This window comes from Salvelinus alpinus, chromosome 4, assembly GCF_045679555.1.
Source record: "Salvelinus alpinus chromosome 4, SLU_Salpinus.1, whole genome shotgun sequence".
In the NCBI taxonomy this organism is placed as follows: domain Eukaryota; kingdom Metazoa; phylum Chordata; class Actinopteri; order Salmoniformes; family Salmonidae; genus Salvelinus; species Salvelinus alpinus.
In genome coordinates this window covers 23169676-23186145 of record NC_092089.1, presented here as the reverse complement: position 1 = coordinate 23186145, position 16470 = coordinate 23169676, and the positions used below count along the sequence as shown (strand labels likewise).

Below are 16470 nucleotides of genomic sequence, written 5' to 3'. Positions count from 1 at the left end.
GTAGTGTATAGAGTTCTGTAGTGTAGTGTGTAGAGTTCTGTAGTGTAGTGTGTAGAGTTCTGTAGTGTATAGAGTTCTGTAGTGTAGTGTGTAGTGTAGTGTATAGAGTTCTGTAGTGTAGTGTATAGAGTTCTGTAGTGTAGTGTATAGAGTTCTGTAGTGTAGTGTATAGAGTTCTGTAATGTAGTGTATAGAGTAATGTAGTGTAGTGTATTGAGTTCTGTAGTGTAGTGTATTGAGTTCTGTAGTGTAGTGTATTGAGTTCTGTAGTGTAGTGTATTGAGTTCTGTAGTGTAGTGTATAGAGTTCTCTAGTGTAGTGTATAGAGTTCTGTAGTGTAGTGTATAGAGTTCTGTAGTGTAGTGTATAGAGTTCTGTAGTGTAGTGTATTGAGTTCTGTAGTGTAGTGTATAGAGTTCTCTAGTGTAGCGTATAGAGTTCTGTAGTGTATAGAGTTCTGTAGTGTAGTGTATAGAGTTCTGTAGTGTATAGAGTTCTGTAGTGTATAGAGTTCTGTAGTGTATAGAGTTCTGTAGTGTATAGAGTTCTCTAGTGTAGTGTATTGAGTTCTGTAGTGTAGTGTATAGAGTTCTCTAGTGTAGCGTATAGAGTTCTGTAGTGTATAGAGTTCTGTAGTGTATAGAGTTCTGTAGTGTATAGAGTTCTGTAGTGTATAGAGTTCTGTAGTGTATGGAGTTCTGTAGTGTATAGAGTTCTGTAGTGTATAGAGTTCTGTAGTGTAGTGTATAGAGTTCTGTAGTGTAGTGTATAGAGTTCTGTAGTGTAGTGTATAGAGTTCTGTAGCGTATAGAGTTCTGTAGTGTATAGAGTTCTCTAGTGTAGTGTATAGAGTTCTGTAGTGTATAGAGTTCTCTAGTGTAGTGTATAGAGTTCTGTAGTGTAGTGTATAGAGTTCTGTAGTGTAGTGTATAGAGTTCTGTAGCGTATAGAGTTCTGTAGTGTATAGAGTTCTCTAGTGTAGTGTATAGAGTTCTGTAGTGTATAGAGTTCTGTAGTGTATAGAGTTCTCTAGTGTAGTGTATAGAGTTCTGTAGTGTAGTGTATGGAGTTCTGTAGTGTAGTGTATGGAGTTCTGTAGTGTAGTGTATAGAGTTCTGTAGTGTATAGAGTTCTGTAGTGTTGCGTAGTGTATAGAGTTCTGTAGTGTAGTGTATCGAGTTCTGTAGTGTAGTGTATAGAGTTCTGTAGTGTAGTGTGTAGAGTTCTGTAGTGTATAGAGTTCTGTAGTGTAGTGTGTAGTGTAGTGTATAGAGTTCTGTAGTGTAGTGTATAGAGTTCTGTAGTGTAGTGTATAGAGTTCTGTAGTGTAGTGTATAGAGTTCTGTAGTGTAGTGTATAGAGTAATGTAGTGTAGTGTATAGAGTTCTGTAGTGTAGTGTATAGAGTTCTGTAGCGTATAGAGTTCTGTAGTGTATAGAGTTCTCTAGTGTAGTGTATAGAGTTCTGTAGTGTATAGAGTTCTCTAGTGTAGTGTATAGAGTTCTGTAGTGTAGTGTATAGAGTTCTGTAGCGTATAGAGTTCTGTAGTGTATAGAGTTCTCTAGTGTAGTGTATAGAGTTCTGTAGTGTATAGAGTTCTGTAGTGTATAGAGTTCTCTAGTGTAGTGTTTAGAGTTCTGTAGTGTAGTGTATGGAGTTCTGTAGTGTAGTGTATAGAGTTCTGTAGTGTATAGAGTTCTGTAGTGTTGCGTAGTGTATAGAGTTCTGTAGTGTAGTGTATAGAGTTCTGTAGTGTAGTGTATAGAGTTCTGTAGTGTAGTGTGTAGAGTTCTGTAGTGTAGTGTGTAGAGTTCTGTAGTGTATAGAGTTCTGTAGTGTAGTGTGTAGTGTAGTGTATAGAGTTCTGTAGTGTAGTGTATAGAGTTCTATAGTGTATAGAGTTCTGTAGTGTAGTGTATAGAGTTCTGTAGTGTAGTGTATAGAGTAATGTAGTGTAGTGTATTGAGTTCTGTAGTGTAGTGTATTGAGTTCTGTAGTGTAGTGTATTGAGTTCTCTAGTGTAGTGTATTGAGTTTTGTAGTGTAGTGTATAGAGTTCTCTAGTGTAGTGTATAGAGTTCTGTAGTGTAGTGTATAGAGTTCTGTAGTGTAGTGTATAGAGTTCTGTAGTGTAGTGTATTGAGTTCTGTAGTGTAGTGTATAGAGTTCTCTAGTGTAGCGTATAGAGTTCTCTAGTGTATAGAGTTCTGTAGTGTAGTGTATAGAGTTCTGTAGTGTATAGAGTTCTGTAGTGTATAGAGTTCTGTAGTGTATAGAGTATAGAGTTCTCTAGTGTAGTGTATTGAGTTCTGTAGTGTAGTGTATAGAGTTCTGTAGTGTATAGAGTTCTGTAGTGTATAGAGTTCTGTAGTGTATAGAGTTCTGTAGTGTATAGAGTTCTGTAGTGTATAGAGTTCTGTAGTGTATGGAGTTCTGTAGTGTATAGAGTTCTGTAGTGTATAGAGTTCTGTAGTGTAGTGTATAGAGTTCTGTAGTGTAGTGTATAGAGTTCTGTAGTGTAGTGTATAGAGTTCTGTAGCGTATAGAGTTCTGTAGTGTATAGAGTTCTCTAGTGTAGTGTATAGAGTTCTGTAGTGTATAGAGTTCTCTAGTGTAGTGTATAGAGTTCTGTAGTGTAGTGTATAGAGTTCTGTAGTGTAGTGTATAGAGTTCTGTAGCGTATAGAGTTCTGTAGTGTATAGAGTTCTCTAGTGTAGTGTATAGAGTTCTGTAGTGTATAGAGTTCTGTAGTGTATAGAGTTCTCTAGTGTAGTGTATAGAGTTCTGTAGTGTAGTGTATGGAGTTCTGTAGTGTAGTGTATAGAGTTCTGTAGTGTATAGAGTTCTGTAGTGTTGCGTGGTGTATAGAGTTCTGTAGTGTAGTGTATAGAGTTCTGTAGTGTAGTGTATAGAGTTCTGTAGTGTAGTGTGTAGAGTTCTGTAGTGTATAGAGTTCTGTAGTGTAGTGTGTAGTGTAGTGTATAGAGTTCTGTAGTGTAGTGTATAGAGTTCTGTAGTGTAGTGTATAGAGTTCTGTAGTGTAGTGTATAGAGTTCTGTAGTGTAGTGTATAGAGTAATGTAGTGTAGTGTATTGAGTTGTGTAGTGTATTGAGTTCTGTAGTGTAGTGTATTGAGTTCTGTAGTGTAGTGTATAGATTTCTCTAGTGTAGTCTATAGAGTTTTGTAGTGTAGTGTATAGAGTTCTGTAGTGTAGTGTATAGAGTTCTGTAGTGTAGTGTATTGAGTTCTGTAGTGTAGTGTATAGAGTTCTCTAGTGTAGTGTATAGAGTTCTGTAGTGTAGTGTATAGAGTTCTGTAGTGTAGTGTATTGAGTTCTGTAGTGTATTGCGTTCTGTAGTGTTGCGTAGTGTATTGAGTTCTTTAGTGTAGTGGTAGTGTAGTATAGTGTATTGAGTTCTGTAGTGTAGTGTATAGAGTTCTGTAGTGTAGTGTATAGAGTTCTGTAGTGTAGTGTATTGAGTTCTGTAGTGTATTGCGTTCTGTAGTGTTGCGTAGTGTATTGAGTTCTTTAGTGTAGTGTAGTGTAGTGTAGTGTGTAGAGTTCTGTAGTGTAGTGTTATGTAGTGTGTAGAGTTCTGTAGTGTACCTCAGGCCTGTGCAGTAGGAAGGCCACAGTCCAGCTGAGCCAGGCAGCTGTTGTCTCTGTTCCCCCGATCAGAAGGTCCACAGTGGCCATGTGGACGTGAGTGTCTGTCAGGACCTGTGAATGGACCATGTCCTTACTGCAGACCATGACCATGTGTGTGACCCAAATGGCACTCTATTCTCTATATAGTGCACTGCTTTTAACCAGGGCCATGGTCAAAAGTAGTGCACTAGGGAATAGGGTGCCGTTTCGGATGCGCAGTATAACACTTACTATTACATGTTTATAGCAAGTAGTAGGCTTATATTGTAAGCATTTGCTATGTGATTTTGATTGATTACCATGATAAACCACAGCCTGGTCTCATAGACTAGACCTAACATAGTGAACATTAATCTGGAAAACTCAAATTAGTATGATATGTTACGTTTGGTGTGGTTACATAAGAAAGACAGTTACTTAACGCGAACGTCTAGCAACCCAAGGGTTGCGTGTTTGAATCTCGTCACGGATAACTTTTATCTAATTAGCAACTGTGCAACTACTTACTACTTTTTAGATGCTTTGCAACTACTTAGCATGTTAGCTAACACTTCCCCTAACCAAAACTGTAACCCTTTAATCTAACTCCAAACCCCAACCTTAACTCCTAACCCTAACCCCTAGCCTTTCTAACGTTAGCCTTAGCCACCTAGCTAACGTTAGCCACAACAAATTAGAATTCGCAACATATCATACTTTTTGCAAATTCATAACATATTGTACGAATTTCAATTAATACATACTATACAAAACGTAACCTATAATACTAATTGTAGTGTCCCGGTTTCACTTTACTATCTTACGTCTACATCTGAGTTCAGGTTGTAAACCATGATAAGCCAGAACCTACCACGCCCTGTGTTGTGTCCTGGGGCTTCCCAAGGCCGTCGAGGAGAGCGCTTGTGATGGCAATGGCTTCCTCAGATGTTTTGCTCGGTGCCTGCATCTGTGGCAGCAATACAGTTCATATATTCCATATGCTACCAATGTACCAATATTACATTACAGATGCTTTTTTAAAACTTTGACATGATTGTATTTGTGTTTGCTGCTGGCTACTTGAACATACGTTTGAAAAAGAAGCTACAGTATTCACACGAACCCTGTACTCATCCAGATGTGTTCTGATGATTTCATCTCTCCTGGCCACCTCTTTCAGAAGACGGGAGAACGGAGGATTGGGCAATTTCTTGGACAAATGGGAACAGATCAATATAATTACACAAGAGAATCACATATTCCCACTTTTGTTTGCACCATTTTAGACATTTTAATGTGTGTATCAGAGTAGCTGTCTGTGCATGCAGTTTCCCTGTCAGATAGTGTAGTATGAGTGTATAAACTTGACCGACCCTGAGCAGTGGGAAGGAGTCCAGAGCAGAGATCCAGGGAGAGCCCCATAGAGACACGATCTCATTAAGACAGCCATGCAGTCTCTGCAGCTCTGCAGAACTCTTCTCATACTAAAAGACACAGACAAATAGACAGGGGTCACAAACACAGACAAATGAATCAATATATGTCACGCTCTAACCTTAGAGATCCTTTTAATGTCTCTATTTTGGTTTGGTCAGGGCGTGAGTTGGGGTGGGCATTCTATGTTTTGTGTTCTATGTTTTCTATTTCTGTGTGTTTGGCCGGGTGTGGTTCTCAATCAGAGGCAGCTGTCTATCGTTGTCTCTGATTGAGAACCATACTTAGGTAGCCTTTTCCCACCTGTGTTTTGTGGGTAGTTGTTTTCTGTTTTGTGTGTCTGCACCAGACAGAACTGTTTCGGTCGTTCTCTTTGTTGTTTTTGTTATTCAGTGTTCAGTTTTTTTCAATAAATCATGAACACTTACCACGCTGCGCTTTGGTCCACTTCTTCATGCAACGATGACCGTTACAATATATTACAGGAAGTCCCACTTATTCCATTTGATACTACTGTATGTAAAGCGTCTTTGGCTCGTTGAAAAGTTATTAAAAAATCCCATTTGTTATTATTATTATCATTATCATAATTATTATTATTATCATAATTATTATTATCATTATCCTAGTATTATCATAATTATTATCAGTATTATTATTTACAGTACACACTGTAGTACAGTAGATGCTTTACCATATGTGGCATAACCCTTTTCCACCTTCTATAACATGATTTTACAGTATTCATAAAGCACCAATACGTTTTTCTTGTATAAAGGATTGCTAAACCCTTTCAGGTTGTTGTTAGATTAAACTGGGATATAATGAGATATTACTTCAACACTGAAACAATGTACAGTACTATTACATAACCCACTGGGCACAGACATCAGTTCAACGTTTAGTTTTGATTTACATTTGTTTGAGTTGTCAACTAATGTGAATTCAACGTGAAATCAACTAAAAATGTCACCTTGTCATTGGATTTAGGTTAAAGTTGGGTAAAATAATAAATAAATCCCTTACGTTGATGAGTTTTTGCAAATCCAATTAGTTTTCCACGTTGATTCAACTTCATCACATAGATTTTGCGTTGAAATGACGTGGAAAAAACGTTGATTCATCCAGTGTTTGCCCAGTGGGAGTTTTTTTGGATCAAAATGTGTTGTTGGTCAATTTGGTGTCATTCATTGCGTAAAGTTGCACAACCTTAACAGTAAACTAACCATGCGTGGCTATTACTGTAAGCACACCACCCACATACCCAAAACACACGGACGACTGTGTGATCACGCTCTCCACAGCCGATGTGAGTAAGACCTTTTAACAGGTCAACATTCACAAGGCCGCAGGGCCAGACGGATTACCAGGACGTGTACTCCGAGCATGCGTTGACCAACTGGCAAGTGTCTTCACTGACATTTTCAACCTCTCCCTGTCTGAGTCTGTAATACCAACATGTTTCAAGCAGACCACCATAGTCCCTGTGCCCAAGAACACAAAGGTAACCTGCCTAACTGACTACTGACCCGTAGCACTCACGTCTGTAGCCATGAAGTGCTTTGAAAGGCTGGTCATGGATCACATCAACACCATTATCCCAAAAACCCTAGACCCACTCCAATTTGCATACTGCCCCAACAGATCCACAATGATGCAATCTCTATTGCACTCCACACTGCCCTTTCGCACCTGGACAAAAGGAACACCTATGTGAGAATGCTATTCTTTGACTACAGTTCAGCGTTCAACACCATAGTGCCCTCAAAGCTCATCACTAAGCTAAGGGCCCTGGGACTAAACACCTCCCTTTGCAACTGGATTCTGGACTTCCTGACGGGCCGCCCCCCCAGGTGGTAAGGGTAGGTAACAACACATCCGCCACGCTGATCCTCAATACGGGGGCCCCTCAGGGGTGCGTGCTCAGTCCCCTCCTGTACTCCCTGTTAACTCATGACTGCACGGCCAGGCACGACTCCAACACCATCATTAAGTTTGCCGATGACACAACAGTGATAGGCCTGATCACCGACAGCAACGAGACAGCCTATAGGGAGGAGGTCAGAGACCTGGCCGTGTTGTGCAAGGACAACAACCTCTCCTTCAACGTGATCAAGACAAAGGAGATGATTGTGGACTACAGGAAAAGGAGGACCGAGCACGTCCCCATTCTCATTGACGGGGCTGTAGTGGAGCAGGTTGAGAGCTTCAAGTTCCTTGGTGTCCACATCACCAACAAACTAACATGGTCCAAGCACACCAAGACAGTCATGAAGAGGGCACGACAAAACCTATTTCCCCTCAGGAGACGGAAAAGATTTAGCATGGGTCCTCAGATCTTCAAAAGGTTCTACAGCTGCACCATCGAGAGCATCCGGGTTGCATCACTGCCTGGTATGGCAACTGTTCGGCCTCCGACCGCAAGGTACTACAGAGAGTAGTCGGTACAGCCCAGTACATCACTGGGGCCAAGCTTCCTGCCATCCAGGACCTCTTTACCAGGCGGTGTCAGAGGAAGGCCCTGGAAATTGTCAAAGACTCCAGCCACCCATGGTAATAGACTGTTCTCGCTGCTACCGCATGGCAAGCAGTACTGGAGCGCCAAGTCTAGATCCAAGAGGCTTCTCAACAGCTTTTACCCCCAAGCCATAAGAATCCTGTACATCTAATCAAATGACTAACTAGACTATTTGCATTGCTCTTTGACACTGCTGCTACTCTCTGTTATTATCTATGCATAGTGAATTTAATAACTCTACCTACATGTACATATTACCTCAATTACCTCGACTAACTGGTTCCCCCACACATTGACTCTGTACCGGTACCCCCTGTATATAGTCTCACTATTGTTATTGTACTGCTGCTCTTCAATGATTTGTTACTTTTATTTTTTTTTTTTTTAGGTATTTTTCTTAAAACTGCATTGTTGTTTAAGGGCTTGTAAGTATGCATTTCACTGTAAAGTCTACACCTGTTGTATTCGCCACATGTGACAAATGCAATTTGATTTGATTTGATCACCAACCCCACTAGATAACCAGCCTGGTTCAATTTTCCAACTGTGATATATAACTGCTTATCGTGCCTCTGCTTTTAGATAGCTTACCCACGCAGTGGTTAATAAAATACATGACTATATTTCCGTCATGGTTATCCCTTGGCCAAACTTCATTCTAATTCTGGGTTATGTCCCAAATAACACCCTACTCCCTATATAGTGCACTACATTTTCACCAAAGCCCAAGTAGTGCACTATATAGGGAATAGGGTACCACTCCTGGTGTATACACTGTACAGACTCAGAGTACTGACAGATAGTCGGCTTCAAATAGTGTTGGTTTTCTTCCAAATACTTGATTGAGCCTGCCTGGAGCAGCCAGATCAAATGGGTGTGGTTTCTTTTTTGGGGTCTGTTCCATTGGTTCCGTTGTGCCAGGCAAGCTCAATCAAGCGCAGACAACACATACTATTTGAACCCAGGTGTGATCCTCACCTCTTTCCCAAAGGCCAGTGTGGTGATGACGTTACTGGCTGCTACAGTGAAGTCCTCCGAGAGATCCGTAGCTCTGCCGTTATAGTCCAGCAGCACCTGATGGATCACAGGTTACATATTCAGATATAAACTCCCTCACTGTAAACGAAATATCCATCGCCTCCACTTAAGAAGATGAGTTACCCCGCTGACTTGTCACTTCAACTTTTTTTGGGCTGTAACTTTTTCAATTTGAAACCACTACATCGTCATTACACAGGGCCACAAACAAGAAGTACAACACGTGATACATCATTAAGTTGTGGTTGGCATGCTGCTGAGGTTGTGTTGCATTGTGTAATCTCCAGTTGAGTCAGTCAGTGTACTGGTACATGTTGGTTTACATTCCTTCTCAGAACACAGTGTATTTGTTCCATGCTGCTGTTCCCTCCCTTGGTAGAGAAAGTGTTCTGTGTTCTGTGCAAGGGTTCGAAATACCTGCACATTGGTGTATGCTCCATTATAGTTCATTACAATGTTTTGACCCCCAGAAAGGTCGAAGGTCTTCGTGGAGTAAGCATTGCAGGAGCATACAACCATATAATTACATATAGAACTCTAGAACGCTGAAGCTGAGAGATTATTTTTGTGAGGGTGGATACTTCACAAACCAGAAATCTTTATTTCTAACAGGCTTACCCCCAGAACCTAATCAAGCATCTGAACAAATTACAAAATATTTTAGTTTTGGTTTAACCCAGATTAGGATCCTAGCAACATGACAAACAATCATCCATCTTGGTCAGGGAAGCTTTCCTTTGAGAAACCGATCAAATGTGTTAAAATATTGTGTAAATCAATGAATTTGTACATATACAGGTCATTCTGAAAGTATTCAGACCCTTTCTCTTTTTCCAAATGTTGTTACGTTACAGCCTTAATCTAAATAAATACACATCTGATCAATCTACACACACTAGGCCATAATGACAAAGCGAAAACAAGTTTAGAACTGTCATGTGTTTCATCTCTACTTGTCTCAGGTGGAGGGCCTGTTTCTGGATGACCCTGTGGAGCGACTGCTGGGAGCAGCGTTGCAGTGCATTATGGGCCAGACGGCGATGGGCCCTCCACTCCTCACTGTAGTCCCCCAGAGAGATGGAGCGGCCTCCCCCTGACACCACGTCTCCTGAGAGACAGGTAGGGAGGGAGGGAGGGGGGTAGAGAGAGAGACAGAGGGAGAGAGGGAGGGGGTAGAGAGAGAGACAGAGGGAGAGAGGGAGGGGGTAGAGAGAGAGACAGAGAGAGAGAGGGAGGGGGGTAGAGAGAGAGACAGAGGGAGAGAGGGAGGGGGTAGAGAGAGAGACAGAGGGAGAGAGGGAGGGGGTAGAGAGAGAGACAGAGAGAGAGAGGGAGGTAGGTAGGTAGGGAGAGATGGAAGGAGCGATGAGGGAGGGTGGGGCGAAATGGAGGGCGAAGAAAGAGAGTGAGGTGAAGGGTAAATCATTTGAATCAAAAGCACTGTTGGCTCAGAGTAACAGAAGTGAGTGATGGTTGCTGGGAATACTCGGGTGGTTCTAGTAACGTGTTCTTTACCGGTGTAAGAATGTGGTCTCCCAGCAAAGTCAGACCATTTCTTCACCAAGGCTTCTCTGATGATGTCACCACTGTTTAATACCACCATGGCTGCAGCAAACACAAAATACAGAGTCAAGACAAACGTACTGTAATACTGAAACCGTTCACATACTGAGGATGTTACATGTATCAACAACTATTCTAACTGTCTTCAAACAGAGTTAACTTGAGTCACTTGGTTGGAAGTGACTTCATTACTGGTGTTGCCACACTTGAGGCGGTAGATGTTGCCATAGCGACGTGCCAGGGAGGTCAGGTGACTGGGCAGGTGGTCGTGTGCCAGCTCCAGCATGTTGCCCAGCAGAGGGAGAGAGAGAGGGCCAGGGAGAGAGGGAGAGAGAGAACGGGGAAAGAACTGATAGAAAGAGTGCAGAAGTCTAGACCCAACAGCTTGGGATGGAGGAGCTGGATAACATACAGTAGGTACACAAAGGGAAAGTTGGTTGTCATTCTCTTCATAATGTTACTGTTGACCATTGCTAATCAAGCGAAGCCACGTGCCCATATGGAAAATGACTTGTCCTATTACCGTTTACATTGAGGTTTACATAAGGCCTATTCATAGCCTATAATCTAATGATAAGCGGAGTTCCAGGTAAAGCAGCTTTTGATATAGATCGTTGAACAGACTGTCATAGATTGTCCTAGACCCTTGAAGGGCCAATCAGCAGTTGCTACAGCCATGATATGTATGATATTAAGGAAATGTACCCATTGATTCTTAAAGAATATAACTTATAAATGCCTTAATGAGCTTAGTTCCACTGTTGTTCCCCATCAGAACCAAAATATTAGATTGTTTTACTCCGGTGTTTGTAAACAAAGTAAATGTCAACAAACACTGTAGAGAGTCAAAACATGGTTACAACTATCATGTTGATATTATGGATAGCTCTGTCTATGAATTTGAGAGAGATGACATTTCTCCAGCCACATCTCTCAGCTTTATAGCGAAACAGTGATGGGGAGAGGGCTTTGTCTGTGTTTCAACAGCTAATTGGCCCTTTACCTGTAGGACATAGACTGTACAGTACATAAAGGAAGAAAGAGCATTGTATTGATTACCTGCTGACTGACATCCATTGGGTTCTCCCTGTGTAACTTTGTCTCCTTTTCCAGGGCGGTAGATGAGCAGGATCCATAACAGTGTAAGCATGACCACAGCACCTACACTCACCACTGACACATACGCTGTCATTATGCAGGCTTTAAGTCTCACTCTCCTTGTCCCCCCAAAATCACCTTTCACTCTGGTCTTCCCTTTTATACAGACTCCTCACAGACCCTGCATGTGCCCTCTTCAGTGTTGGCATGGTCCTGCTCAAGGATGGGTAAATATTGTCTTGTCTTGACCCTCTGGATAACCAACTATTATTTCAATGTATTTATATGGTGGAAAAAAACAACAGCGGAGAAACTACGACGACCGATATCCTTGGATATCTCAGTAACATGTTGACCTGACACACCAAACCACTGAAGGTCTTTGGCTTGTTCTCATGGTGCAACTGGGTGGAAATATGGCTCCAAGTTGGAGGATGATTGAAGTCCTTTGGTCAGCCGAGGTTAGGTTGCACCAAGGCAGGGTCTTTCTGAAGGACATGTGATTTTAGAAGAGGGTGATGTTTACTTTGCTGGAGAGACTCAGATAGGAACAGAGGTGGAACCTATACAGCATGAGTTCACATAGAAGTCAAAAGATGGGACCAAAGTATCACATTGCAAAATATTAATAGGAATCATTCAAGGCAATTTGAAAAAGAAATGTTTTAATTTGAGTTTTGAGAATGATCTGCTCTCTCTTCCCTCCCCTGTCTCATAACTCTATCCTGTCCTCTCTCTTCCCTCCCCTCTCTCATAACTCTATCCTGTCCTCTCTCTTCCCTCCCCTCTCTCATAACTCTATCCTGTCCTATCTCATCCTCCCCTGTCTCATAACTCTATCCTCCCCACTCTCTTCTCTCCCCTCTCTCATAACTCTATCCTGTCCTCTCTCTTCCCTCCCCTCTCTCATAACTCTATCCTGTCCTCTCTCTTCCCTCCCCTCTCTCATAACTCTATCCTGTCCTCTCTCTTCCCTCCCCTGTCTCATAACTCTATCCTGTCCTCTCTCTTCCCTCCCCTGTCTCATAACTCTATCCTGTCCTCTCTCTTCCCTCCCCTCTCTCATAACTCTATCCTGTCCTATCTCATCCTCCCCTGTCTCATAACTCTATCCTGTCCTCTCTCTTCCCTCCCCTCTCTCATAACTCTATCCTGTCCTCTCTCTTCCCTCCCCTCTCTCATAACTCTATCCTGTCCTCTCTCTTCCCTCCCCTCTCTCATAACTCTATCCTGTCCTCTCTCTTCCCTCCCCTGTCTCATAACTCTATCCTGTCCTCTCTCTTCCCTCCCCTGTCTCATAACTCTATCCTGTCCTCTCTCTTCCCTCCCCTCTCTCATAACTCTATCCTGTCCTCTCTTCCCCCCCCTCTCTCATAACTCTATCCTGTCCTATCTCATCCTCCCCTGTCTCATAACTCTATCCTGTCCTCTCTCCCCTCTCTTATAACTATCCTGTCCTCTCTCTTCTCTCCCCTGTCTCATAACTCTATCCTATCCTCTCTCTTCCCTCCCCTCTCTCTTCCCTCTCTCATAACTCTATCCTGTCCTCTCTCTTCCTCCCTTCTCTCTTCCTCACCTCTCTCTTCCTCCCCTCTCTCTTCCTCCTCTCTCTCTTTCTCTCCTCTCTCTTCCTCCTCTCTCTCTTCCTCCCCTCTCTCTTCCTCCCTTCTCTCTTCACTCTCTTCCTCCCTCCCCTCTCTCTTCCTTCCCTCTCTCTTCCTCCCCTCTCTATTCGCTCCCCTCTCTCTTCCTCCCCTCTCTCTTTCTCCCCTCTCTCTGCCCTCTCTCTTCCTCCACTCTCTCTTACTCCCCTCTCTCATCCTTCCCTCTCTCTTCCTCCCCTCTCTCTTCCTTCCCTCTTTCTTCCTCCCCTCTCTCTTCGCGCCCCTCTTTCTTTCTCCCCTCTCTCATCCTCCCCTCTCTCTTTCTCCCCTCTCTCATCCTCCCCTCTATCTTCCTCCCCTCTCTCTTCTCTCATAACTCACTTTCTTCACTCTCTGTCCTTTCCCCTCTCTCTTCCCTCTCCTGCCTCTCTTCCCTTTCCTCTCTCTCCTCCCTCTCCTCGTCCTCTCCATTGCTCTGTTGTCCCTGTGTCTGGGCTAAAGTCCTCAGAGTCTGTAGAGACGCACAGTCTCTTCTCGTGGTCTTCATGTTCACAGTGATCACAGTGCAGACCATCCCCAGCAGAACACAGCCCAGCAATGACGAGAACACTGCATAGAAAGTGGAATCGACAACAAAGGGATCTCTCTCAACGTAAATCAGATGGGTCTTAGTCATTGACACACACACATCTTCATAGATGACAGCACACTAGTACTTCCCACTGTCCTCCAGTGAGACGTCGCACCAAAGAGGAGTGAGAACTAGATGCGTTCATTCAGCCCTCCATATCCTCAAATCATTTCTGCGTTGGCAGACATACAGTATGTTTTGTGTGTCCATGATAACATCGTCCACCAGAGCGCTCTGTCTGTACCATACAACCTCAGCAGGCTGAGTGAGATCAGCGTTACAGCTGAGAGCAGCTTCCCTTCCCTCTGGGCAGAACTCTGTCTGTACCATACAACCTCAGCAGGCTGAGTGAGATCAGCGTTACAGCCGAGAGCAGCTTCCCTTCCCTCTGGGCAGAACTCTGTCTGTACCATACAACCTCAGCAGGCTGAGTGAGATCAGCGTTACAGCCGAGAGGAGCTTCCCTTCCCTCTGGGCAGAACTCTGTCTGTACCATACAACCTCAGCAGGCTGAGTGAGATCAGCGTTACAGCCGAGAGCAGCTTCTCTTCCCTCTGGGCAGAACTCTGTCTGTACCATACAACCTCAGCAGGCTGAGTGAGATCAGCGTTACAGCTGAGAGCAGCTTCCCTTCCCTCTGGGCAGAACTCTGTCTGTACCATACAACCTCAGCAGGCTGAGTGAGATCAGCGTTACAGCTGAGAGCAGCTTCCCTTCCCTCTGGGCAGAACTCTGTCTGTACCATACAACCTCAGCAGGCTGAGTGAGATCAGCGTTACAGCCGAGAGCAGCTGCTCTTCCCTCTGGGCAGAACTATGTCTGTACCATACAACCTCAGCAGGCTGAGTGAGATCAGCGTTACAGCCGAGAGCAGCTGCTCTTCCCTCTGGGCAGAACTCTGTGTGGGACTCGGACTTGCAGCACACCAGCAGGTCACAGCATTGAAGAATCCTGAAACCCCTAAAACATATACAGAAGCCTGTGTGGGTCAGCATCAGTGATGGGATGACCAGGGTGTAATTCCCTGACACTCTTCCATCCACCATGTACATTTGTTTCCTTTGGCCAGTGAGGTTTTCCTCAGAGGTGTTTTCACACGGCTGTTGTAACTCTAAATCTGCCAGTATGCAACTCTTCTCCACTGGGGTCAGTGTTAAAGCAAGGCAGTGCACTGCATTTTCTCCCAGTGAGCAATGGAGATACATTGCCTCAGGCCTCACTTCCATCAACTCCCAGTAAACACATTGCTGGGGCTCCAGTACCATTAAAACAAAAGATATCTTGTCCTCAGTGGTGAAGTTGGTGATACGTAGTGTGGAGCTGTTCTCAACCATTTGCCATCCCATTTCGTCCTCCAAGAAAGGTGCTAGGGAACTAATGTTGTCCCAAATGTTCAAATAATACCACCGGACGGTCACATTGTCACCACCCCTTGCCGTCCCACACAACAGGTCTACTGTCTCTCCTAACTGGATAAATGGCACAACTGGCTTCTTGCCTGTAGTTCTGCAAACGGTGAGGTCTATGTTCTTCTGTTTGGACCCTGTGCCATTTGTCCAGCACTCCACCTTGTAACGCCCAGAGTCTGACTGAGTGAGGTTGTTGATCTGGAGATAAGAATTGTTCCTCAGATTCACATATAGCTTTTAGACGATCCCATAAGTCTGCATCCAGGGTGTAATTCTCAGGTGAAGGGTTTGAGGTATTCACAGCAGCAGACTCTCTTCAGCTGAGGATCTGGTGATCAACCAGTAGTCTTCACTCACAGGAGTTGTGGAAAAGGAGGATTATTCACCTTGTTCTTTCATTTCATAGGCATCAACGGCCAGTAGAATGCTGAGCTTTGTGACTGAAGCCATTCTGCTGCAAAATGTCTGTTCAATAGTTGTAACACACTCAGTCGGTGCTTCTGTGGTAAGACGTGACAAGCCAATAGCTTCATATGTTATCTTTCCCCTGGATGCTGCAGTGCTAGAGACCTCACGGAGTTGAGCTCCATATCGACTCATCTTCTTTCCTGTGAATCGTTGATAAATGGACATTTCAGAGCAGAGTGTGCTGAGTTGTTAGATCAGGAACTAAATGCCTATTGGAGGAGGGAGAAGTGAATTAGATTGTGTTAGATTGTCACTGATTGAAAAGGCTGATGGTGACAGAAACACACCAGGGATTTATAGCCTCAGTTTGTGTAGGTGGGTTTGAATCTGTGTCCCAAATGGCACCCTATTCCCTATAGGCCCTGGTCAAAAGTAGTGGACTACATAGGGAATAGGGTGCCATTAGGGACACAGCCCGGGTGTGGGTGTCATATTGCATAACTGTCAACTGGAAATGTCATGTTTTGTCTTTGATCATCATGTCTTGTCCCTGTGCTTCCCTCTGCTGGTCTTATTAGGTTCTTTCCCTCTTTCTATCCCTCTCTCTCCTCCTCCCTCTCTCCCTCTCCCGCTCTCTCTCTCTATCGTTCCGTTCCTGCTCCCAGCTGTTTCTCATTCTCCTAACGACCTCATTTACTCTTTCACACCTGTCCCCTATTTTGCCCTCTGATTAGAGTCCCTATTTCTCCCTCTGTTTTCCGCTTCTGTCCTTGTCGGATTCTTGTTTGATGTTTGCTGTTCTGTGTCCTTGTTCCGCCCTGTCGTGTTTTTGCCTTCTTCAGATGCTGCGTGTGAGCAGGTGTCTATGTCAGCTACGGCCTGTGCCTTCCTGAAGCGACCTGCAGTCTGTGGTCGCGTCTCCAGTCGTTCCTCTCTACTGACGAGAGGATTTCAGTTTCCTGTTTTGGATTTTCCTATGATAATATCCAGGAGTATCATTGTTTGTTTAAGACTGGATTAAAGACTCTGTTTCTCTTAAGTCGCTTTTGGGTCCTCATTCACCAGCATAACAGGAAATGTGTTTAGTAATGATGATTTCATCATCTTATTACTGATACTAACCTGTCCGAGGCCATCTC

At 43.7% G+C, this 16470-nt stretch overlaps 1 protein-coding gene and 1 long non-coding RNA gene across 2 annotated transcripts in view; one reads left to right on the top strand and one right to left on the bottom strand.

The window, feature by feature from the left end:
* Positions 1–12204, bottom strand: part of cyp21a2 (cytochrome P450, family 21, subfamily A, polypeptide 2) — a 16713-nt gene extending 4509 nt beyond the window's left edge. The window contains exons 1-9 of the mRNA XM_071396087.1: positions 11241–12204; positions 10374–10580; positions 10134–10223; positions 9572–9726; positions 8559–8654; positions 5002–5112; positions 4752–4838; positions 4500–4595; positions 3608–3721 (exon numbers count right to left, since the gene is read on the bottom strand). Of these exons, the coding sequence (XP_071252188.1) occupies positions 3608–3721; positions 4500–4595; positions 4752–4838; positions 5002–5112; positions 8559–8654; positions 9572–9726; positions 10134–10223; positions 10374–10580; positions 11241–11373 (1089 nt within the window). The 5' untranslated portion in view covers positions 11374–12204. The remainder of the gene's footprint in view (positions 1–3607; positions 3722–4499; positions 4596–4751; positions 4839–5001; positions 5113–8558; positions 8655–9571; positions 9727–10133; positions 10224–10373; positions 10581–11240) is intronic.
* Positions 11219–16258, top strand: LOC139573068 (uncharacterized). Its single transcript, XR_011674537.1, has 3 exons — positions 11219–11323; positions 11447–11506; positions 16174–16258. It is a non-coding gene; the product is annotated as an uncharacterized lncRNA (long non-coding RNA).
* Positions 16259–16470: the final 212 nt, after the last annotated feature.